Source organism: Ovis canadensis, chromosome 18 (assembly GCF_042477335.2).
Source record: "Ovis canadensis isolate MfBH-ARS-UI-01 breed Bighorn chromosome 18, ARS-UI_OviCan_v2, whole genome shotgun sequence".
NCBI lineage: Eukaryota > Metazoa > Chordata > Mammalia > Artiodactyla > Bovidae > Ovis > Ovis canadensis.
This window is the reverse complement of record NC_091262.1, coordinates 77,877,154-77,900,715: the sequence shown is the minus strand read 5'-3', so window position 1 is coordinate 77,900,715 and position 23,562 is coordinate 77,877,154. Positions and strand designations below refer to the sequence as shown.

Here is a 23,562-nt window from a genome sequence, read left to right as displayed (position 1 = left end):
AGGTCAAGAAGCAAGAGTTAGAACCTTACGTGGAACAATGGATTGGTTACAAATTGGGAAAGGAGTGCGTCAAAGCTGTATATTGTCACCTGCTTATTTAACTTCTATGCAGAGTATATCATGCAAAATGCCGGGCTGGATGAAGCAGAAGCCGGAATCAAGGTTGCTGAGAGAAATATCAATAACCTCAGATATGCAGATGACACCACTGTTACGGCAGAAAGCAAAGAGGAACTAAAGAGCTTCTTGATTAAAGTGAAAGAGGAGAGTGAAAAAGCTGGCTTAAAACTCAGCATTCAAAAAACAAAGATCATGGCATCTGGTCCCATCACTTCATGGCAAATAGATGAAAAAACAATGGCAACAGTGAGAGACTTTATGTTCTTGGGCTCCAAAATCACTTCAGGTAGTGACTGCAGCCATGAAATTTTATAAGACACTTGCTCCTTGGAAGAAAAGCTATGACCAACCTGGACAGCATATTAAAAAGCAGAGGCATTACTTTGCCAACAAAGGTCTGTCAAGTCAAAGCTTGATTTTTCCAGGAGTCCTGTATGGATGTGAGAGTTGGACCATAAAGAAAGCTGACTGCTGAAAGATTGATGCTTTTGAACTGTGGTGTTGGAGAAGACTCTTGAGAGTCCCTTGGACTGCAAGCAGATCGAACCAGTGAATCCTAAAGGAAATCAATCCTGAATATTCATTGGAAGGACTGATGCTGAAGCTCCGATACTTTGGCCCCCTGATATGAAGAGCTGACTCACTGGAAAAGACCCTGTTGATGGAAAAGAATGAAGGCAGGAGGAGAAGGGGACGACAGAGGACGATGGTTGGATGGTATCACTGACTCAACAGACATGAGTTTGAGCAAGCTCCAGAAGATGGTGAAGGATAGGGAAGCCTGGCATTCTGCAGTCTATGGGGTCACAAAGAGTCAGACATGACTTAGCAACTGAACAACAGCCTGGGCAAGCTACTTTATGTCTTTTGGGCCTGTATCCCTGTGGGAGGGAAACAGTCCAAAGAGAATTCCGAAAGACTGATCTCAACGGTAGCTTCCCTGGGGGCTCAGTAGGAAAGAATCCACCTGCCCGTGTAGGAGTTGTGGGTTTGATCTGTGGGTCGGGAAGATCCCCTGGAGAAGGAAATGGCAATCCACTCCAGTATTCTTGCCTGGGAAATTGTGTGGACAGAGGAGCTTGGGGACTACAGTCTATGGGGTTGCAAAGAAGTCTGACATGACTGAGCAACTCACCAACAACAAATCTCAAGGTAAGCCTGCTGCTAAGTCGCTTCAGTCGTGTCTGACTCTGTGCAACCCCATAGACGGCAGCCCACCAGGCTCCGCTGTCCCTGGGGTGCTCTAGGCAAGAACACTGGAGTGGGTTGCCATTTCCTTCTCCAATGCATGAAAGTGAAAAGTGAAAGTGAAGTCACCAAGTCTTGTCTGACTCTTAGCGACCCTGTGGACTGCAGCCCACCAGGCTCCTCCGTCCATGGGATTTTCCAGGCAAGAGTGCAACATTTAGCGTTTGCTGATCACGTTGAACTTGACCCAGTCTTACTGATTTCCATGGGAGTGAAATCTGCATGGAGGACCCAGAATTTCCTCAAGGCCACTGGGGACATTTTGACCTGGGTATGTGAAAAATTGTTGTCTGGAGGAGGCAGGGGTAGCCAAAGGTAGCTTTCTTCTGGAAAGGGGGGAGAACATGAGCAGATCCTGACGCTGTGCTATGTAATGGGTGATGGGAAGAAGAAAGCAGGGCAGGTAGAGTAGGGTGACGGGGTGAAGGGCCCTGAGGGCTGTGCCTGGGAGAGTGGGTGTCACCTTAGAGCTGTGGAAAGACCTTGCCTTGAGCAAAAGAAGCCTGTGTGTTGTGTAATCCTACTTGTATGAAGTTTAAGAACAGCTGCTCTCCCAGGTGGTCATTTCCTGATGTGTTTTGAAGTTCCACCAGTGTTGCCTTTCTGCCCTCCTTACTCAGTGGGGCCGACTTAAGCGGCGGGGGTGTGCAGGGAGAATGCAGCACACTGTTGCGGTCTGAGCAGGAGTTGGATTCCAGAGGGGCAGGTCGCCTAAGGTTCTCAGGGGTGGCCCCTTGTCCAGGAGCTGTTGGGGTCAGGTCCGCCCTCCTGCTCCCTGCAGAACGCTGTGCTTTCCTCTGCGTTTCACTGAGGAGCCGCGGGGCTGTGGCCAAGCCCAGGCTTTAGAGTCCTCGCTGCACCTTTTTGAGGACTGCATCTTTTTGAGGATGGCGTCTAGAAGAGGAGGTTAATGTCTATTGATGAGAGTGTCTGGGAAGATCAAACACATCTTAGCTGTGTGTGGCAAAGGTGAAGGATTGCACACAGAGTCGCTGCTGCTGTTTTAATTAAGGAGCCTTTGGAGAAGGCAATGGCAATCCACTCCAGCACTCTAGCCTGGAAAATCCCATGGACGGAGGAGCCTGATAGGCTACAGTCTATGGGGTCGCAAAGAGTCGGACACGACTGAGCCACTTCACTTCACTTCACTTCATCTCAGGGCAGGTATCTAGATGCTGGGGGGGTGGTGGGAGTTGGAGGGGGATTCCTGAGGGAAGACATGCAGGGTGGGCACAAGGGCTACAGGCAGAGTGGAGAAGCCTATTTTGTAGCCCTTGAGTCCTTGCCCTGAGGCAGCCACCATGGGGGTGGGGGGCCTGGCTGGCTTGGCCTTACTGTGCCCCAGGCCTGTTAAGAATGGGGCAGGGTCTTCGAGCTCCTTTTGGAGTGGTGTTTTCAAGTTGCTTGGCTTCTGACGCACAGAAGAAGGTCATGACAGCAGGGCTGTAGGGAGAGGCCAGCAAGCCCGTCTCCAGCTGCTCCCGCTACATTTGGAAGTGTGATAGAAGCCCTTCTTTGCAGACTTAGCGCCCGTCTTAGTTGTTTTCAGGTCAAGTTCAGTGGTCCTCTGCAAAGGTGCCCTCTGTAGGTGTGGAGAGGGCCTGCTGCAGAGAAGAGTGGCAGGCGCTCTGTCCAGGCTGAGAGCCAGCGAACAGGGCAGCTTCCTTCTCTTTAGTCCTTGAGTTTAGGAAAAGGTGCTCAAACCTTCTCTGCCACCCTGCTCCAGGCTTAATATTTTTTTCCCCTGCTTTTGATCTCAAAATAACTCACTCTCTTTGCTGCACAAGTTTTAGGTTGTTACTTGTTTACTTTGGTTCCAGGACTCCAGATACTGTGTGTTCTTCCTCCTGTGTTAGAAGGCTTATTCGATACATAAGTTACAAAGTTGCATCAGAGACAGAGAAGCTACATAGGCAGTCCTTTAAGAGAATGAGTTTCCTGTTGTTTTAGTAGAAGGGGAGGACAGAGGATGAGATGGCTGGATGGCATCACTGATGCCATGGACGTGAGTCTGAGTGAACTCCGGGAGTTGGTGACGGACAGGGAGGCCTGGCGTGCTGCGATTCATGGGGTCTTAAAGAGTCGGACACGACTGAGCGACTGAACTGATAGTGGAGTAAGTGAACAGCTAGACTGTGGGAGAGCATGCATTTTAACGCTTTGTCCCCTCACAGCTCTCCCCACTTCAGTACTTGTTGCTCTTTGTAAAAAACCAAGTAGGTCAGAGTTGGCTTTCTGGCTCGCCCTTGAGATGAAGGGAAACTTGCTGGCGAGGGTTCCGTGGAGCGTCACCATGGCGGTCGCCGATTGGTAATGTGCAGGGGGCTCCAGTTGCTGCTCGCCTGCTACTCCCCATCTTCCTGAGTTGTTCTCAGGCACTTCTGACTTAGGAGGAACCCTTGGGTCAATCCTCGGGCAGCAGTGGCACCCCTCCTGCAACTGAGGTCTTCTTTCCTTTCCAGGTGGGCATGCTCGCCCCACTGGGCCCCCAGGTGCCCCCCTCATTCTTGGCCAACTTTGAGTTGCCTACCCTTTCTTCATATGTCCCAGTCCCTTGCTTTCTTCAGGATACGCCTCCTGACTCACTGCCATCAACTGTTTTCTCACATGTTACAGCATCTCTGCCTTGCCCTTGGCACCTGCCTGTCCCACTGCCTTGTCTGCTCATGGCCATTTACGTGTTAGACCACTGAGGCCTGCAGGGTGGCTGCAGTGCCAGACGGGGAGGCATCATTGAGCCTCTTTTGAGGCTCGGGTCTGCCAGCCACATCTGTGAAACCCTGGGCAAGGCACTGTGGATTTTCCTTGAAACGAGATTGAGGAATTGGATTAGCTCCCTGAAGTTTCCTTGATCTCCAAAGTGCCTTCACCGTTTGTCCAGAGAGTCTGATTGGTTGCTTATGAAATAGATACTCTTCATAGGAAATTATTCTTTTAAAGCAAAGTGAGGAGAGCCTAGATTTTTGCGGCCATGTGAGTTTGTGATACATGAATATAGTGTCACAGAATAAACATAGTAGGATATACAGTAAAGTGTAATTAAAAAAAATTCTAGAGTAAACCTTGCTTCCACTGTAGTTTTTATAGGTGAACAGGAGTGAACTTTTCTTCCAGAGACTACAAAGCAGCATTTTCCCCCTCCATTTGAGTGCCTCCAAACACTAGTGTTTGTTACACGTTGCTTTTTCTGGAAGGAAACTTCAGGAATATGGCTCCTGTAAGGTAAGATCTTAATGTCTCCAGGCGGAGCCACTGCCGTGCCCTGTTTTGTTACTCGATTTTGTTCTTTGGAAATGTAGGGCCTTTCTCTTTGTCTTTTCTTTCTCTCTATAGTCAGAAAATGGGTAAGAAGAGCCGAGTGAAAACGCAGAAATCAGGCACTGGTGCTGCAGCAAGCGTGTCCCCGAAGGAAACCTTGAACCTGACCAGTGAACTTTTACAGAGTAAGTCCTGACTCGGCTGCCCAGCTGGTGGGGCATGTGCATCCGTCCTCGCGGGGAGGGGTCCCTGGTCTGGGCAGCAGGAGGTGAACAGACTGTTTTCAGATCCCAGCTGGTTAGCCATGGGACCTGGCACATTACCCATCTTCCCCAGCCCGCAGTCTCCCCACCTATAAAAATGGAGAAACGGTACCAACAGGTAACCGTTACCTAACAGGTACGGTACTGGCTGTAACTGTCCCTCCCCGAGTGCTCCCATCCTCCCCTGTGGGGGTCCCCCTGCAGATCAGCTTGGGCCCCCACAGACACATTCCCCCACCTGCTCCTTCCCACACGTCTCCTCAGATAGACTGTGGATGGCCTAAGGACAGACTCCCGTATTCCAGGGCCTCAGTCAGTGCTGATGGAAGGGTGGAGTAAGACTGGCTAACCTGACAGTTAGGCACCAACATGTAACCAGTTACTGTTCGTTGTTTACCACATCTAGTCTTCTCCTTGGGGAACAGGGGGCCTGGAGGTCTAGCAGGAACATGGGGCGGGGTCTCTCTATAAACGGATGCAGCTGTTTAAAGAGGGAAGGGCCCTGGCAGGCAGGGGGGCTGGTGTGTGGCCCTCCACAGCGCCTGTTCTGGCCCAGGAATAGAATCCTCGCTGCTGTCTTAGCAGCCACTGTGCCGTCTCTTTTTGTAACTCCCCCAGAGCGCTTATTATAGAGCCTTACACTTGGATGTGAATCGTTTGTTGACTAATTGTCCTTATGTCCAATTTATTTGGTTCCCTCAGGGAGTCATTGTTGTGGGGTTTAACTCGAAATAAATGTTGACTTTTAATGTACCTTCTTCTTACCATCCACAAGAGTTTTCAGGAAAATATTTCGCATTTTAGCTTAGCTTTTAACATCTTCCTGTTTATGAGCGTATTCTGAGGAAGTTTGATCAGAGGAGCGAGAATGAGGTGGAGGCAGGTTAGGTGCTCACATCTGTGTCCTGTGGGCACCGTGTAACACTTGGTCTGAGTGGTTTCAGAGGTTCTGTGTGAGTATTCAGTCATGTCTGACTCTTTGCGACCCCATGGACTGTAACACGCCAGGCTCCTCTGTCCATGGGATCCTCCAGGCAAGCATACTGGAATGGGTTGCAGTTTCCTCCTCTAGGGGATCTTCCGGACCTAGGGATCAAACCCCCATCTCCTGCATTGGCAGGCAGATTCTTTATCACTGAGCCACCAGGGAAGCCGATTTCAGAGGATTTACGTGCTTTAAAGAAGCATACCTGGTTTGTACTTCTCACTTTGGTCATCACAGCTATAGTATCTTTGTCTTCTAAAAATAAACCAACAGCGATGACAAAACCCAGATCCTCTTTCTTCTGAAGGCTAACAGGTTAAGGTGAAAGAAAACTGTTCACATGCCATGGATTCTGTGTTACAGAATGCAGTAGCCCTGCCCCTGGTCCTGGAAAAGAATGGGAAGAGTATGTGCAGATCCGGTCTCTAGTTGAGAAAATACGAAAAAAGCAAAAAGGTAAATGTCTTCGAGTGATCTTATTCTAATAATATCCTGTGGAGACCTGGCCCAGGCAAGGCAGTGCGGTTTTGAGAAAGAAGGTCTCCGCATGAAACCTTAGGCCCCCATGCCTGTCTGGAGGGTGTCTGTGGAAGGGCTTCTAGGTTGGAGGGGATCTGCATCAGAAAACCGTCAGGGTTTTTCCCATTTCTGAGGTGCTATGACTGCTTCGGAAAGAATAAAAACGTTAAGCTTCAGCTGGGGGGACTGTGTCTGGGGACTAAAATGGTACAACTTTCACTGATCTTTATTTTATGAAATAGGTTTTTAAATCTGTTTTGGTATCCTGTGTTTCCTTCAGGGTTTCAGGTCAGTACATGATGTTGTATGGTCACCACACAAATATATCCAGATTGATTAGTGTCTTGTTAAATAAGATTTATGATGAACTCAAATCTGTCTTGATTGAATGAGAGGGTTAGTTATATTTCTCAAGCTGTGTTTTTCCAGGGTGTATTCAGTAGGCATCTTAATGATTCTCAGCCAGGCTGGCAACAGGGTCAAGTGTCAATTTGGAAAAGCTTCTTCAATATACCTATTGTTTTTGTGCTATAAAGCACAAAAAATAGATTTGTATGCAGGCCACAGGGAAAGTGGAAGGAGAAAACACAGTAAGGAGCCTGCATTTAAAAGGATGAAAGAACTTGGCTCCCTGTTTATTTATTGCCATGGAAGTGGGAAGGAGGCTGGTTTTTCCCTTGCGCTGGTAGCTGCTGAGTGTTGGTGCTCTCCTGTAGTATCTGCACACATGCAGGCTTCAGGTGGGATGGTCTCAGACCCTCCGTGGGGACCGGCTCTTCTAGAATGTGTTTGTTTGCGCTAGTTTGTACACTGTGCTCATCCTGGCTCACCACGTTGATTGCCAAAAAGTTCTATTCTGTCCTGAGTAGAGATCGTTTACTACCGCTGGCACTGAAGTTAGAGCACTCATTTGTTCTCAGTAAGGGAAGAGTACATTTTGTCTTAGAGTATCCCTCACAAACTTAGTTTTCTCCAGTTAGCAGATCTCTCCTGGCACAGCCCTGGGATCCAGTTAACCGTGAATTGTGTCCTGGGGACATGGCCACAGGCCCTGGGCTGGGTGCCAAGCCCAGCATCTCATGTGGTTAAAGTTCCTGTTCTCTCCTTATTCCTCAAAAAAATGATGATTTTTCCTATGCATGGCTTTTCACCTTTTTTGATATTTCAAACGTGCTCCAAGGCCCAGGAGATCGCCCCTAAGCATCCACTGTGTCATCTGGACACGGGCCCAAGTCTTGTCAGGTCAGGCTCTTCTTTCCTTCCTTTGCACCTGCTGGTCCCATCTCTTCCCCTCCCTCTGTGCTTTGATTGGTGCTTACGTTTGTTTTTAAGAAAGGAGGTGTCTCAGGAACAGCTGAAGCCACACACTTCCACCCATTCCCGCGCCCCCCCTTACCCCCCTGGCCCAGGGGGTTTGTCTTTCCAGTGAATGTGTTTCTGCTTCATTTCTAACCCCATACAAATAGATGGTACTGATTGGTATTTTAACAGTTTACTTAAATGCTGTCATACTATTGCATTTTCAAAAAAAAACACAAACCATTGTGAGGTTTTGTGTTTTAGTCACAGTGATACATATGGGTCCTGCTCATTTTAGATGCTGGGCGGAATACAGAGCTCAGTTGTGCTCTTAATCGGGGTCTAGGGCTCGCCTTCTACACATCTCCTCGTGCACATGTGTGCATTGCTGATCTTGGTGTCTGTAGGAGTTTTGAGTGTGCATATGAGAGAGGGCAGGTTGCTCTGGAAACCTGCATGGTCAGAAGGCTTCCCATGATACCATCCCTTGATGGCACCTGATAGAACCTAACAGCCAGTGTTCATGTTACCTGGGATCTGCAGCTATTTCTCTGTAACCAGCAGGGGCAGTTAGTGTTTTAACTTGCCTTTCCTGTCGCTAGTTAAGGTGTGCACTGTGACTGTCTGGTGATCAGTTCCTATTTTTTTTTGAGATTGAAGTCTTATTACTATTTCCAGGTAGTTAGTTCCAATAGTCTATTTTTTATTTTCTGTGGCAGCGTGACTGATGCATGTCCTAAAAGTTGCTCTTGTTTTCTGACACCTGGATGGGTATAGGTCTGTCTGTTACTTTTGATGGAAAAAGAGAAGATTACTTTCCTGATCTAATGAAATGGGCCTCTGAAAATGGAGCCTCTGTTGAGGGTTTTGAAATGGTGAACTTCAAAGAAGAGGGCTTCGGTTTGAGAGCAACAAGAGATATCAAGGTGAGTTTGTAGGTAAGCTGTGGGTCTGGGTGGGCGGGGAGCTCAGTGTTTGGATGGTGTGTGGTGTGGAGGGCCCAGGACCTGGGGACAGATGCCTTGGGCTGAGTTCCCAGCTTGTGGGCACCTCGGCGGTACAGTCCACAGCCCCCTCCCTGCCCTGCAGTCTCCTAGCTGGTCTCACGGGTCCGGAGGAGCCTCGACTCGGGGTTCAAGGCAGCCCCTTCTGAGTCATCCCTGGAACTGTACTGTTAACCAGTGACCTTGTGGTGGATTGGTTGCAGGGTGGGGTGGAGGATTGGCAGTGTTGAGGGTGGAGACTGTTTTCTGGATGGATAATTAGTTCCTGGAGGTAGCACTTACTAAGATGCCAGCTGCAGAGGCGACGGGAAAGAAGGGACACGTGCCCTTCTCCAGCCTCAATCCTTCCTTCCAGCTAAGGGACCAGTGGCCTCCCTGACAGCGGCCTCCCTGACAGCAGCCTCCCAGCAGCTAAGGGAGCAGTGGCCTCCCTGACCAGCTCCAGGCCCCCCTCTGGCGCTCACTCCTGCCTCCTAGAGAGGAGGCATAGCAGTCTTGATGGTTCTGGAAAAAGGAACTGGCCTTTTTCTCCATGGAGCTGGTTGCCATGTGTGTCCACCTCCCACCCTGGGAGTTTACAGGGGAGGCCTGTGGGGCTCCAGTCCTGCCTGTAACTAGGTGGGGGAGTCAGTCTAATTCTGGGATTCCGTAGGTGACATTTTGTGTGACCATCTGTTGTATTCTTGTGTCTCTCTCAGTCTGTTCAGAATTTAGGTGGAGGAAATGGATGTTATTTATTTGGGTCCCCTCAAACTCCCAACAACATTTTTGGTCAAGTTGTAGTTTACTTTTCAATGATACATTGATAAGCCGTACGCTGTTTTATTAGATACCTGTTGAATAGCTAGTATGTGAATAGTCCCTTGTTTATCATCATACCATGCTTCCCTAAACACCAGGCTTTTTCCCTTCATGCTGCTTATAATGTATAGTATAGTAAGGGACCAGACACACATGAAAGGGAACGGGAGATGCTGCTGAGAGGTCCGAGCAGACAGATGTCTCAGGAGAGCAGCCCTGGGGGTATGGATGCTGCTTGCAATGTCTTGGTGCTGGTGTCTTCATGGTGTGCATGAGTTTTATTTTTTTTAAGCTTTACTGAAGCATAATTGATACATAAAACTGCACATCTTTGATGAACACATCTTGATGAGCTTGGACATAGGCATGCTCCTGTGTGGCGCCATCACCTCTGTCGGGCACCACGACAGTGTCCATGCTTTAGGCACTATAGACACGCACACAGGACTGCCTGAACCCGCTTTAGGCAGTATAGACACGCATGCAGGACTGCCTGAACCTGCTTTAGGCAGTATAGACACACGTGCAGCGCTGCCGGAACCCGCTTTAGGCAGTATAGACACGCATGCAGGACTGCCTGAACCTGCTTTAGGCAGTATAGACACACGTGCAGCGCTGCCGGAACCCGCTTTAGGCAGTATAGACACGCATGCAGGACTGCCTGAACCCGCTTTAGGCAGTATAGACATGCACGCAGGACTGCCTGAACCCAAGCCTTCATGTTGCCAAGACAGTGAGGTAATGCTGTTGGAAAAAATCAGTAACCAAAACATGTCTTATGGGCGTGTGCTCTCACTGGTAACTGTGCTAACTGTGCTTTGAGGGCAAGCATGTAGGGGAAGGTTACTCTGGCCTCAAAAACTCAGTAGTGATTCACACTGGCAGGTTAGGCTTTTTGTGGGAGGTAGGATTTTGTTTTGTTTTTAGAGTTAATGTAAGTATAGCAGAGTGAATAAACAGGGTGGTTAAGAATCCTCCTTTCAATGTAAGGGACACTGGTTCAACCCCTGGTCCAGGAAGATCCCACATGCCGCAAAGCAGCTAAGCCCATGTGCCACAACCACTGAGCCAGCTCTCTAGAGACTGCACATCGCCACTCCTGAGCCCAGCTGTGCGGCAGCTCCTGAGGCCTGCCGCCCCAGGGCCCGCGCTCCGCAGCTAGGGAGAAGCCACACAGTAACGAAGACCCAGCGCAGCCAGAAACAGATGAATCTGTTAAACAGAAGAGTAAATAAGCACCCTGTGCTCTAGCCCACATTGTTCTGTTTGCTTCACAGTCAAGCTGAAAGCCGCTGTTTTCATTTTTTTTCTCAGTATCTTTAGTTTTTCTTTGGGTGGTGGTGTTTAGTTGCTCAGTCGTGTCTGACCCTTTGTGACCCCATGGATTGTAGCCTTCCAGGCTGCTCTGTCCATGGGATTCTCCAGGCAAGAATATCGGAGTGGGTTGCCATTTTCTTCTCCATTTCTTCGGGTACAGGATTCAAGATCATGCCTATACTCATTAAACTATAATACAAATTTTTATATTTAGAAGTATGTTTGATAATTAGAAATGAAATGCCAATTGGCAACTTTTAAGTTGTGTTTCCTTATGACTGGATTTCTGACCATGGATGTGGTTGGATTGACAATTGTAACATGTTTTGGTAATTCTAGTCTTCTTATTTTTTCCTCCTAGGCAGAAGAATTATTTTTATGGGTTCCACGAAAATTACTAATGACCGTTGAATCTGCTAAAAATTCAGTGTTGGGTGAGAAGAATTTCTGTTCGTTGAAAGGAGAGCAAAAATGATAAAAATATATAAAATTTCATTTTGTAGGGCTAAGGACCATCTTTGGTTGTTTTCTCAACTAGTGAGATATTTCCCACAGTCCCCGTGAAGTGTTTTCCATGCTCCTAATTTGACTTAGTTGAAGAATGGCAAAAGAATGGGGCACTTAAACTCTAAATGTTATGAGGCTCTCCGGTTGCTTCTGTAACTTTAATGTATCTTTTGAAATGAACACTTTGTAAAGCAGTTTGTGGCACTAATCCTGTTAACTTCTGGGTTAATTCAGGACCCTTGTATTCTCAAGACCGGATTCTTCAAGCCATGGGAAACATCACACTGGCCTTCCATCTGCTGTGTGAGCGGGCCGACCCTAACTCGTTCTGGCAGCCCTACATTCAGACCCTCCCCAGCGAGTACGACACCCCCCTCTACTTCGAGGAGGATGAGGTTCGCTACCTGCAGTCCACACAGGCCATACACGACGTCTTCAGCCAGTACAAGAACACGGCGCGGCAGTACGCCTACTTCTACAGGGTCATCCAGGTGAGCAGGTGCTGGCAGCGCGGGGGAGGGGGGGCACTGAATGCTTGAGTGCTGCCCTGAAGAGTTTTGCTTTCTAAGGGAAGAGGCATGGAGGGCATGTTTCTGTTTTTACCGCATGTCACGGAAATGTGGTTGGAATCCATCTGATTGCCTCGGTGCCCACTGTGAAAACAAGCAGCAGTTACTCCCATCTCATGAAAGTCATGACGTTGTTCTGGAGACAGAAGATAACCTTGGAATGTTAGAAGTTGCTCAAGTCTGTCTGATACAAGAAGATGCTCCAAGTCTAAATCTTCCAAGAAAATGAAAGTCCCTTTATGGATTCTTCATATATACATTAGCAGTAGTAAAGTACCGACAGTTGACTTCTTTATGTTTTTCCAAGTGTGCGCTGTGTTGTATTAATTGGAAGTAGTTCTGAGGGGAAGTGTCACGCAGAAGTCTCTGCGCGGTGTCGAGCGTTTGCTTTCGCCTCTCTGCTCCTTACTGTGTTGCAGCGGTTCAGCCAGCATCCCAGCGTCTGCTTTCTGTTCAAGTTGGTCAGCACTCAGATGGGGGGCCAGCGTCCCGGCTCCCTTGGAGCTGAGAAGGGGCGGGGCTCTGCTTCCCGATGCGCCCTGTTTCTCATTTGCCCACAAATCAGCTCCTGGGCTTCTGTGCCTCATGAGTGGCCAGTGAAAGATGAGCTGCTCCCTGTTCTTTCCTTTGGGCAATTTGATAACCTGAATTACGCTTGATATGGTTGTTCCTGTAGCTGGTCTGTCTCTGCTGTGTTTCATCTGCAAGAAAGTGTGATCTCATTTCATTGCGACAGGAAACAAATGTTTGTCTGTTCAGCATGCTTACTGCACAGGAATATTGCACTCAAAAGTTACATCCTTCAGTGGGTCACATACTTCAGATATATTAAACAACTGTATGACTCTTACCTTCAAGTAGAAATCTCTGCTTTTCTAAACTTTAAACTTCAGGAAGTTGTTAAGAATTATCATACAGTATCTATACATTGTTTACTTCAAGTGTGCTTGACTTGAAAAAATACTGATGGAGCCAAATCAAAATTTTGGTTATTCAGTTACTTTGCACCTACCATCCTGCAGTCTGAAGCTTGATGTGGTTCTTCATGACCTGAAAGGGTTGTGCTTTTGTTCCTAGTTCTTATTCGTGTGTCTTAGTGATTAAATGTGAAGCTGACCCTGGCAGGTCTAAGCCTCTGTCATGTCTTATCATTAGGCAGCAACCTGGAAACTAGCTCTTTCCATGAATGTGTTTCTCATGTCGGGGCAGTTAGATGGCAAGTGCCAGCGGCTTGCCCTGAGAGGGAAGGAAGGAAGCGCCTCTGCGGTCAGGTCAGGAATTCTGGAACTATGCTGGGTCTCCTGACAGCTGGCTTGGCAGAATGACCCCTGGGTTCTCATTGCACTCACCGGTCTGTTGATTTCAGTCTTAATGAAGTAGTGCAGTTTTGCTTAGGCAATGAGATTTTTAAAGACTGAGTCACTAAAATACTCTCTTAACAATCCTCTGAAATAAACCCCCTTAGGTGATGCTGAGGTGACTGAATTATACCGAAGTCTAGGTAGTAAGTTGTATTTATTGTGAATATCTTAGGAAGTAGAGAACATTCTAGAAATAAACTTTAATTCAGAGGTTTTTCAAAGAATAATAAAATTCTCTTAACTAACAAGAACAGTTTGTATAAATTATAATGAATCCAAATATCCTTAAAAAGAAAACCCACAATCTTAAAGCACTAATGGATCTATTTATCACTATTCCTTATTGTCATTGTTGTTTAGTCGCCAAGTTGTGTCTGACTCTTTTGCGACCCCCAGGACTGTAGCCCGCCAGGCTCCTCTGTCCATGGGATTTCCTTTATTTATTATTCCTTTTTATTGAAAAATTTAGCTAATAATCATGAACCAGGATATATCAAATGTGAAATTATAATCATCAGACAAATGTTGGCTTTTTTGCATAATTAAGTCAGTCTTGAGTATTTGAAAAATATGGTCATGATTTTGAAAAGGACGAAGGGGGTCAAAAGGTAAAAAGAAAAAACATTACAGAATTATAAAGTTTAAAAATATTTAGGGTGAGATAAAACCGTGTTTTTCTTGGCTGTCAAAAGTATCAAACTGAAGAGAGAGCAAAGGGTATTTGTGCCCACATAACAGGTTCCTCTGTTCTACACCAGTGCTTCTCAGCTGGGTGGTCAGAGGGCATTTGTCCTTGAGAGAGTGTGTGGTGATGATTTTGGTTGTTAGGTTTGGCGGGGTGGAGTGTGGGGGTGGGGGGCCCTGCGACGTACAGGGCAGCCCCGAACGAGGAGTCGTCCAGTGCAGATGTCAGTAGTGCAGAGGCGGAGAACCTTGCTTTGTGTTTATGCAGTGAGCACAGCACCTCAGACACCAGTGTGATTCCAGAATCCCTAGTGATTGGAAGGGCCTGACTGGCGTGGGTGGCTGGTAGGCCGGAAAGTCTTCCTGGGCCACTGCCAGCCCTGCCCCCCAGCCCCCCGGCATTAGCTGCTGGCTGTGGCTGGGGGAGTATGTTTGAAGTGCTTTTCTGTTGCTGTCATTTAACAAACATCACTTCTTTTTAAACATTTACAAGTCTATAACTAGGTTTGGAGATGTTTGAGTTGTTAGGGAGTCAAGATGAGACCCTTGTAATTGCATTTTGAAAGTGAACTCTGTCTGGTGGACTGCCATCACTGCTCCGCATGAGCTGTGAGAGTTCAGTCAGCAAGAGGGCAGTGGACCGACGGACGGGAAGGACCTCGTGCCCCAAATGGGGCTGCCCTCACTAGGGTGGTCTCAGGAAGGGTCGAAGCAGCAGTGAGATGATCTGCCCGCAAGAGAGGTTGCACAGAAAAAACTCAAGCTCTGTGGTGACAGACCTGAATTGAAGTCCAGACTTCTGTTGTTTAGTTGCTCAGTCGCATCCGACTCCTTGTAACCCCATGGACTGCAGCACACCAGGCTTTCCTGTCCTTCTCTGTCTCTCAGAGTTGGCTCAAACTTAGGTCTATTGACTCGGTGATGCCATCCAACAGTCTCATCCTCTGTCACCCCCTTCTCCTTTTGCCTTTGATCTTTCCCAGCATCAGGGTCTTTTCCAGTGAGTTGGCTTTTATCAGGTAGCCAAAGTATTGGAGCTTCAGCTTCAGTCCTTCCAGTGAATATTCAGGGTTGATTTCCTTTAGGATTGACTGGTTTGATCTTTTTGCTGTCCAGTGGATTCTCAAGAGTCTTCTCCAGCACCACAGTTCGAAAGCATCAACTCTTTGGTGCTCTGCCTTCTTTGTGGTCCAACTCTCACATCTGAACAGTATGAAAAGGGAAAAAGATATGACAGTGGAAGATGAGCAACCCGCCCCCCGCTCCACGGTTGGTAGGTATACGATATGCTGCTGGGTAAGAGCAGAGAAATCCTAATAAATATATTCATTAGCTAAATTAAACGGGGTTCAGCATTAGTTGCTTTAGCCTGCCCCTCTGTGTTTGCCCCCTAATCTGGGAAAGTAGAAGACCACTTTGCAGTATAACTGTTGTCAGCACAGATTGGGTTGTTCAGCAAAGCCCTCAGCAGAGTCCAGGGCCGCGGTGCCTATGGGTGTGAAACACGACGGAGATGGCGGTTGATGCCACCCCTGCCGGGTAATGGAGAGGGTGGCCTCTGGAGCTGGCCTGCCAGGGCTCCAATCCCCAAAGCTTTGTTCTGGGCAAGTCTCGGAGCTTCTGATTGCTTTTCTGTAAAATGGGCTAATACAGCATCTGTCTCCCAGTGGCTGAGTGGGCAAAGAGAGTTAACCTGTGTGAGGCGCTCCATCCGGCAGTACTTGTCACGGAAGCACTCGTCCATTCCTGTTTTATTGTTTAAGTTGCACCTCCTTCGTCTTATAGTACCTCATGTTAGTGTTTAACTTTCCTGCTAAAATCCCTACTGGGTGTGGATAATAAAGCGCTTCCTTACAGGAATTAGGCCTAGAGCCAAGTGACTTTAAAAAAAATTAATTAGTTAATGTATGGCTGTGCTGGGTGTTTGTTACTGTGTGTAGACTTCCTCTAGTTGCGGTGAGCAAGGGCTTCTCTCTGGTTACGGTGTGTGGGCTTCTCATTGTGGTGGCTCCTCTTGTTGGGAAGCATGGGCACTGGGGCGCATGGGTTTCGTTGCCCTGCGGCGTGAGGGATCTCCCCAGAGCAGAACTCAGAGCCATGGCCCCTGAATTGGCAAGGCAGATTCTTAACCACTGGACTACCAGGGAAGTCCTCCCAGGTGACTCTTTACAAACTTGAAATTGCTTCCATACCTCATGCTTTTGTTGTTATTGTTGTTTTTTTTTTTAATCTCATGTTTTAAAATATTAAATGTTAGTCACTCAGTCGTGTCTGACTCTTTGTGACCCCACGAACTGTAGCCCGCCAGGCTCTTCTGTCCAGGCAAGAGTACTGAAGTGGGTAGTCATTACCTTCTTCAGGGGATCGTCCTGACCCAGGAATTGAACTTGGGCCTCCCACATTGCAGGTAGATTCTTTACTATCTGAGATACCAGGGAAGCCCCTTAAATATTAAAAATTCATGCAGTTGTTTGTTTGCTGACGTTTGAAAATCGTGTGAGGTGACTTTCTGTCAAGGTAGATGAGCATTGTAGGAACCAGCACTGTTCTCCCATGACCCTGCACGCCACTGCACACCCCTAGGATCCAGCAGGAGGAGCTCGGCTTTACGTGGAGTGAACACCCTGAGTCCCTCGGTGTGGTCAGTCTAAGGGTGGTTCTTTTTCAGGAAAAGCAAATGTGACAGTCACTTGAAGTTAGTAAAAATAGGCAGCAGAAGAGATGATCAAAGATTGAAATACATCAGAATGAACTTTCATAGCAAATTTCTTTTTTCCCCACACTGTACACTTTTTATTCTGTATTGGGGTACAGCTGAATAGCAGTGTTTTGGTCGTTTCAGGTGAATGGCAGAGGGACTCAGCCATACATGTGCATGTATCCATTCTCCCCAAACCCCCCTCCCACCCGGGCTGCCACGCAGCACTGAGCAGAGCACCACGCGCTGTGCAGTAGGGCCTTGGTGGCTATCCATGTATGTAGCAGTGGGCACACGTCTGTCCCAAATGCCATAACTGTCCCTTCCCTCTGGCAACCATAAGTTTGTTTTCTGAGTCTCACAGAAAATTTCTTAATCAGTTATTTAATTTCTGTGTCCATTGCAATGAAAGCTCCAGGCAGCCCAGAATGAGATGTATTGCTGAAACAACCAGAGGGTCTGGGCTGTGGAGAAGAGGGTTTTTGCATAACAAAAACATTCATGACAAAAACAGGTGTAAGCAACAGGTATCTTTTTAAAAATCATCTTTGGAGTCTCGCTGTTTGTCTAGTTTCAGGATGTTCTCGCTGCTTATAAGAAGTCTTCAGTAATCATTAAGAGTGAACAGGACTGTTAACTTGGTGCTGCTGTTACTCGTGTGTTCTTACCGTATGCTTTTCCAGGCTTGGATATTGGGTTTTGGCCCCTGGTTATTCGCACACAGATTACTTCAGCGATGAATTATCCCCCAGGGGTAAGGGCAGGATTACAGCAGCCTGCAGTTAACATTTTCAGTGTAGTGACCTGCCCTGAAAACCCCTTTCAGGGTCTCAGGCACTCTGTTCCGGGAAAAACATGCCTGTGTGCTGCAATGACAAACCCTGGCCTACCATTTGGGGACTGAAATTCCAAAACAGTTTTCTGTTATGACTTGCAATTTAAAGTCATTTTCTAGGACCTGTCCTAAGCTCTGCATCTGAACTAAAGCCCGTTCTTTGTCTTCTGAGCTGACCTCTGGCTGGAGGGTGTGCCGGCCGCGGCCTCCCGGGGCACCAGCGGTGTGACGCAGGCACGCCGGGTCAGCGTGTCTGGTGGCGGTCCGAGCTCCCTGGAGAGGAGTCCGGAGAAGTGTCTGTAGCCCTCTCGCTTCAGCTTTCAGCTTGTTTGCTCTGAAAGAAAGCTAGCACTAGCGTAATGTCTAGCAAGCACAAATTCCTCTGCTACCGTTCTCTGCTGCTCTGCATTCTTTGTTTTTATGTCTCTCTCTCCCTGCTTGTTATTGCCTCAGACCTAGGGAGATAATTTCCTGTGTTCTTGCCTCCCAGCGTCTCTTTGGTCAAGGGTTTTTCAGTGTGGCTGTTTGCAAGTTCAGGTTACTTTCTGTCTTTAGCTTGCTTCCCAGAGTTGGTTCAAAAGCCTTTCCAGGCCTCTGTTGGGCCTCACCTGTGCAGTAGGGCTTGGGCTTTACAGTTTTTCAGGGTTTTTACATTATACCTACATCGTATTCTTCTTGAGATGTGCAGTGTACAAGGTGTCTTTTAGGGGCTCAAAGGTGATAGTATGTAACCAAGGCCTCAAACTCAGGGACTTTCTCTTGCATACCTGTGTTAAGATCTAACACCTGCTGGTGAAACATTATACTGCAGCTTCATGGTTGAGATATGTCCACACCCAAACTCAGGAAGCTAAAGTTAGAAATTGTGGCTCAGCCAAGTGCTGGAAAAGGCTCGTGGGGATTGAGAACCTGCGTGGTGGTAGGATTTCTGTCTGTCTGTGAAGGAGGGGCCAGGGAAGAAGAGAGGATCAGTGGTGGAGGCAGAACTTGGCCTTTGAAACTGCTGCAGAGCTTTAACCAATAAAAATAACCTGATGGGCCAGGGCATTCCAAAGTTTGGCTCCAAGTTGGGACTTTTGCATGGACATATATGAGTAGTTTTGTGACAGAAATCAGTGGGAATAAAAAGCAGGACTTAGTTTAAACCCAATTTTGAAGCAGTATGATTGTGAGAAAGGGAAGAAAATCTTGACTCAACATAGATGAATAATAGTCCAAATGTGTCTTGCCCATGTCAGTGAAAAAGAAATGACTAGATCCTGCATGGTGGGCCAGGCCCTGGGTGTGGCCCGCCAGCCTGTCCCAAGGTTGAGAGTGCACTTGGAACGTGCACCTTTTCCCATGCTGTTGACTTGGAACAGGATGCTGTTTTAAGTAAGTTCACGTGCTCGGGATTTCACAGCATAGAGGTGTATCTATAACAGTACTGTTTCTGGTTGATCTCATCACATGCGTGATTTGTCCACCTTCCTTGGGTTTCCTCCTTTGCACTGGTTGAATCTGAGAGATGCAAGGCAGGGGTGTTGAGGGGAAGCTCACTTGTGTGCCGAGTGCTGTGAATTTTAATGTTTCACAGTGTGTGTCCGTGGCAGTGGGCTTCCTCCTTACCAGCCTCATGCTGCAGGATATGGGGAGGCTGTGTGATGGTGGTCGTCATCCTGGACAGGCAGCTTCCCTGCTGCAGGCCCTTGGTGGCGAGGGATCCAGGCAGCCAGCCTCCCCGCCTGTGGAAGAGAGGCCGCCCCAGAGCCTGTGGCTGGTGGCCCTGCAGTCTCTGCAGCCCGGGGAACGCGGCTGAGCCCCGGGCGCAGCCCTGCCCCTCGCCGCTGTCCTCGCCCCGGCAGAGCCACGTGGGATGCGCGGATGCGCAGATGTGCGTTACCGGAGGCGGGTTTGCTCCTGTGTCTGTGAGGCTCGCGTCTGCATAGAGAAATCTGATTGTGCCGAGGCCTTCAGGACTGAGCAGCGGCCTTGAGTCGAGCCCCTGGGCCTCCACAGACTTGAAAGGTCCAACATCTTGACTCCTGCGGGTGATGTGTGTGAGTGTCGAGTGCTGTTTGGCACACACGTGTGAATGTGTGTGCCCGAGCAGTACCACAGGGGAGGACATGCATACGTTTCACAGAACTTGACCTCTGCTGGTGGCTGAGGTGGTGGCAGGCACCCCCCGGTTTATGCGTGGGTTTATTCCGTGTCGTCCCTGAGGCTGCGGGTCAGTAGCACTTAGGGGGTCTCTGTAGCCAGCTTCCCCCTCTGTCGGCCTCTCCTCTCCACCTGGAAGCCTGTGTCCGGGTCCTCCCTCCTAGGCAAACCCGCCCGCCCTCTCCTCCTGCCCTTGGGTTCATGCCCCTTTCTTTCTGTTTTCACCCATTGTATCCTCCTGGTTGTTGAGTCATTCATCTGCTGTTTATTGAGATCTCCAGTGTGAGGCACCACACCTGGGGAACCGGGATGAATGTCCCTGGGAGTACAAAGACTTTTCTGGAACTTTTTATTTTGAAATGATTTTCTTGGCTTACAAAAAAGTTGCAAACATAATACAAAGTTGAAAACCTGGCCGTGGGCACCGCCTCCTGGACACCCCGCTCCTGCCCTGGGGTCTACTTGGGTTTTCTCCTCAAAGCCCGTGCCTTCTTTATGCGGGGCTCTGGTTCTCAGTCTACTTCCTGACAGTGTCGTGACTTCTGACGGAGGGCGGGGGTGTGGAGCGCCACCAAGGTGAGGCAGGGGCGACGGCAGGGGTGAGAGGAGGTGCTTCAGGGGCTCGGGGTATCGAGGTGAACCCGGGTTCTGTGGTCATGGCCTCGGTGGAGACGCAGGATGTAGGGGAGAACATGATGCCCTCCAGTCTCAAGCTGTACCCAGAGGCAGCGGGGCCTCTTCCCGAACTGGGAGTGGTGCTCTGTGCCTGGTGGCCCAGGGCCCTGGCCATTCCGGGGGTGGGAGTGGCTCCCGAGCACGCTGCAGGGACCTGAGGTCACTACTGAAGATGCTTCATGGGGACAGAGCCACCTGCTAGGGTGACCCTCCCTGGGCCCCTCATTAGGGCTTTGGTCCTGACAGTCACCCTGCCAGAGAGCGGCAGGTCCACTTTGCAAACGAGCAGTGGCAGGTGGGGTGCGGCCGGACCCCACCCCTCCCGAACCGGGGCCAGTGGGACACAGTCTGCCTCCGTGGCCCTTCCTGGTCTTCACTTTGGGGACAAAGACGTGGTCCAGTTTAAGGGCTGCTGCTAAGTTGCTTCAGTTGTGTTTGACTCTGTGCGACCCCATAAACAGCAGCCCACCAGGCTCCCCCGTCCCTGGGATTCTCAAGGCAAGAACACTGGAGCAGGTTGCCATTTCCTTCTCCAATGCATGAAAGTGAAGAGTGAAAGTGAAGTTGCTCAGTCGTGTCCGACTCTTAGCGACCCCATGGACTGCAGCCCACCAGGCTTCTGCATCCATGGGATTTTCCAAGCAAGAGTACTGGAGTGGAGTGCCAGTGCCTTCTCCGAGTTTAAGGGCAGAGCAGTCTTATCTTGTCTCCCTTTGGGGCTCTCATTTCGCAGAAAGCTGGGCTGTCCCTTGGACCTGCACAGGTGCCTGCTGGAGTTCCTTCCATTCCCGGAGGAGCCCTTTCCTGCCTCAGCCCCACTGTTTGCAGCGGTGGGAGAGGGTCACTTGCAGAGGAAGCTGCAGGCAGCCAGCTCTCCCCTCGCTGGGACTAGTGGTGGTTTTCTCTCATTCTCCTTTTTTCCCCCCTTATCCTTACCAGCTTGGCTTTTAATGTTAGAAAAATTGTGGAAACACTGGAACTTAGGAGAATCACTCCAGGCTTGTGTGTCCTCTGGAGGGTTTCCAGGGCCTCTGTGATCTTGTCAGAGCTTCTGGCTATCTTGCTGAGATGCTGTGGCCTGTGGCCTTGCTTGCTCCTGATAGCTGGCCTTGAGCAGTGTTAATCTGTATTAAATGAATGAGTGTTGTCCTTACCACGCCCTCATTTAAGGTTTCTGACTTTGTAGATTGTTCGTCTTAAACATGTCTAATTTTCATCATTTTTATAAACTCAAGCTGCAGATAAAGAAATTTTAAAAAATCCTAATCTGTGTTTTTAGTTGTTCACTTGTTTTGTATAAAGTTATAACAGTTCAGAGAGATACAGGCCTCACCTTCTGGGAGCCGTGTTGTCTCTTCCAGTTTGTGTTTCTGCGGCCTCACGAAGTGCAATGCCTTTTCTCTGTGTTCTTGGTTCTGAGTGGGAGAAGCCATGCCTGTGTGCAGTTGGTGGCATGTATTCCGTCCTGGCAGTGAAGGGAGGGTACTCGTTTGTGGTGTCTGTACAAGGGGAGACGCTGGGCAGCCCCACACTCCGGGTTCTCCTGTAGGAGTTTTCCAGGTAAGGCTCTGGGGTCTCTGGGCTGCTGTGTGGCTGTCTCTAGCCCTTGCCTGGCCTGCTGGCGCTTCCCTCTGGCCATCCTTCCGTGAACCGCAGCCTTCCTCCCCGTACTCGTCACCTGGGCCTCTTGAGAAGAGCTTCCAGCTTTGCTGATCAGAGTTAGGAATGGAAGTCCAGCAGAGCCATCACAAGGGTAATCATGCTTGGCAAAGCTGGCTGTGTGTCTAGCACTGGGAGAGCTTTCTTACCTTTTATTCCGGGAATTACTGCCTTCCCGTAAGAATCTGAGACAGAATCAAATTAGATTCAGCAGAAACCCCCAGGCCCAGCCCCAGGTCGTTGGTAGTTTGCTTCATTACCCCAGAGCTGGGTACCACCCCCTTTTGCAGGTGAGATGGGCTGAGCAGGTTTGAAACCCAGATCCGCCTGACCCTGGAGGCTGTTTTTCCCAACTTCCCTCGCCTCCACAGATCTGGTCTCTTTACAATTCCTGTCTCCTCCTCTGGCCCACGCTTTACTGGTCCCGGGCCTTTCCCACAAGTCTGATCAGTAGAACTTTCTGGAAAATAAGAGTTTAAAAACAAAAATGCCAAAAAAATCTTTCTTGAGCTTCTTAAGCCCCCTGAGATCTGTATCTGATGATTACATTCCCTATCCTCTGGGATAGGATTTTGGAGTTTTGTTTTTTGTCTTGAGTGTGTTGATAAAGCAGGAACCTGCTTCTAGTTTTGAGACCTCTGACAAGCACCCTTATAGGAGCAGTCTTCCATGCTGGCAGCATATCTGCAGCCACTCGTGCTGGTTGATGTTGATGCCCCCATTCCTTTCCTTCCCTGCAGAACCGCTCTGCTTTTGTAACTGCACATGACCCAGGAAATTAAGGCTCAGGCTGCCCGCATCCCATGGCCGCTCTGTGTATCGTCCTCACCTTCTCTCAGGGAGAGGAACATTTAGAGTGGAGTTAGGAGAAGGGAGGAGACAACAGGAACCGTGGTAACACCAGTTTTTGTGTTATTAATATGTCATTATTACCCGAGTTGAGCCTGGGGCCTCTCAGCAGCTGAATGTGTGAGCACAGCTGGGACTGTCCACCTCCGCTGTGCTTTAATACCGAGTGGAAGAGTGAGCTTGAGTGAACTTACTGACCTGCATGGAGTGGGGTGGCGAGGACAATCACTCTGAGAAAACAGGATAGTGACCTTCAGAGAGCGGTCAGAGGGGCCCGTGTTCTGTTGCCCTTATTCCATGAGGTGCCTGCCATGGGTTAGACACACCCAGAGTCCAGGCTGCCTGACCTCCCTGGATCTGAGAGCTGGGGTGTGGGTGGGGCTTTGCTGTTGGTGCCGTTGGGGTTGCGTGCTTCTTGCTTTTGCTCTGCACACTGACTCTGCCTAGGACTGATGCTGGCAGACAGTCTGTGTGAGTATTCGGTGTGTTGTTCTAGCCCTGGTGGGTTAGACCAGGCAGACTACATCTTTTACCATCACGGAAACTCTTCAGCAGCATGTTTCTGCTGCTACAATTATTATCCAGAAGATTGGCCCATGTGATGTAATAATTTTCAAATGGTCTTGTTAATAGCAGCTTCTACATGAGCTGTGCCTTCTGCACCCAGCTTGCCAGGTTTCAGAGAAGTCAGTGTCCTGTACAGGAAGGAACAGTCACTTGCAGTCTGAGCGTGTCACCTGCTGGGTGCATCTGCGCAGGTTAGGTTGGA

At 48.9% G+C, this 23,562-nt stretch overlaps 1 protein-coding gene across 14 annotated transcripts in view; it reads left to right on the top strand.

The window, feature by feature from the left end:
• Positions 1–23,562, top strand: part of SETD3 (SET domain containing 3, actin N3(tau)-histidine methyltransferase) — a 77,238-nt gene that overhangs the window by 11,920 nt on the left and 41,756 nt on the right. For 5 of the 14 annotated variants that reach the window (XR_011250331.1, XR_011250332.1, XM_069559718.1 and 2 more), the window contains 6 exons: positions 4,447–4,590; positions 4,702–4,811; positions 6,238–6,330; positions 8,470–8,618; positions 11,176–11,248; positions 11,556–11,812. Coding sequence is in view for 11 of the 14 variants with exons in the window: in XM_069559718.1 (XP_069415819.1) it covers positions 4,577–4,590; positions 4,702–4,811; positions 6,238–6,330; positions 8,470–8,618; positions 11,176–11,248; positions 11,556–11,812 (696 nt within the window). In the remaining 3 variants the exon portion in view is untranslated. Of the gene's footprint in view, positions 1–2,461; positions 2,533–4,446; positions 4,591–4,701; positions 4,812–6,237; positions 6,331–8,469; positions 8,619–11,175; positions 11,249–11,555; positions 11,813–23,562 lie in introns of those variants that run through there. The other 9 variants (XM_069559722.1, XM_069559719.1, XM_069559724.1 and 6 more) reach the window with 3 other exon arrangements.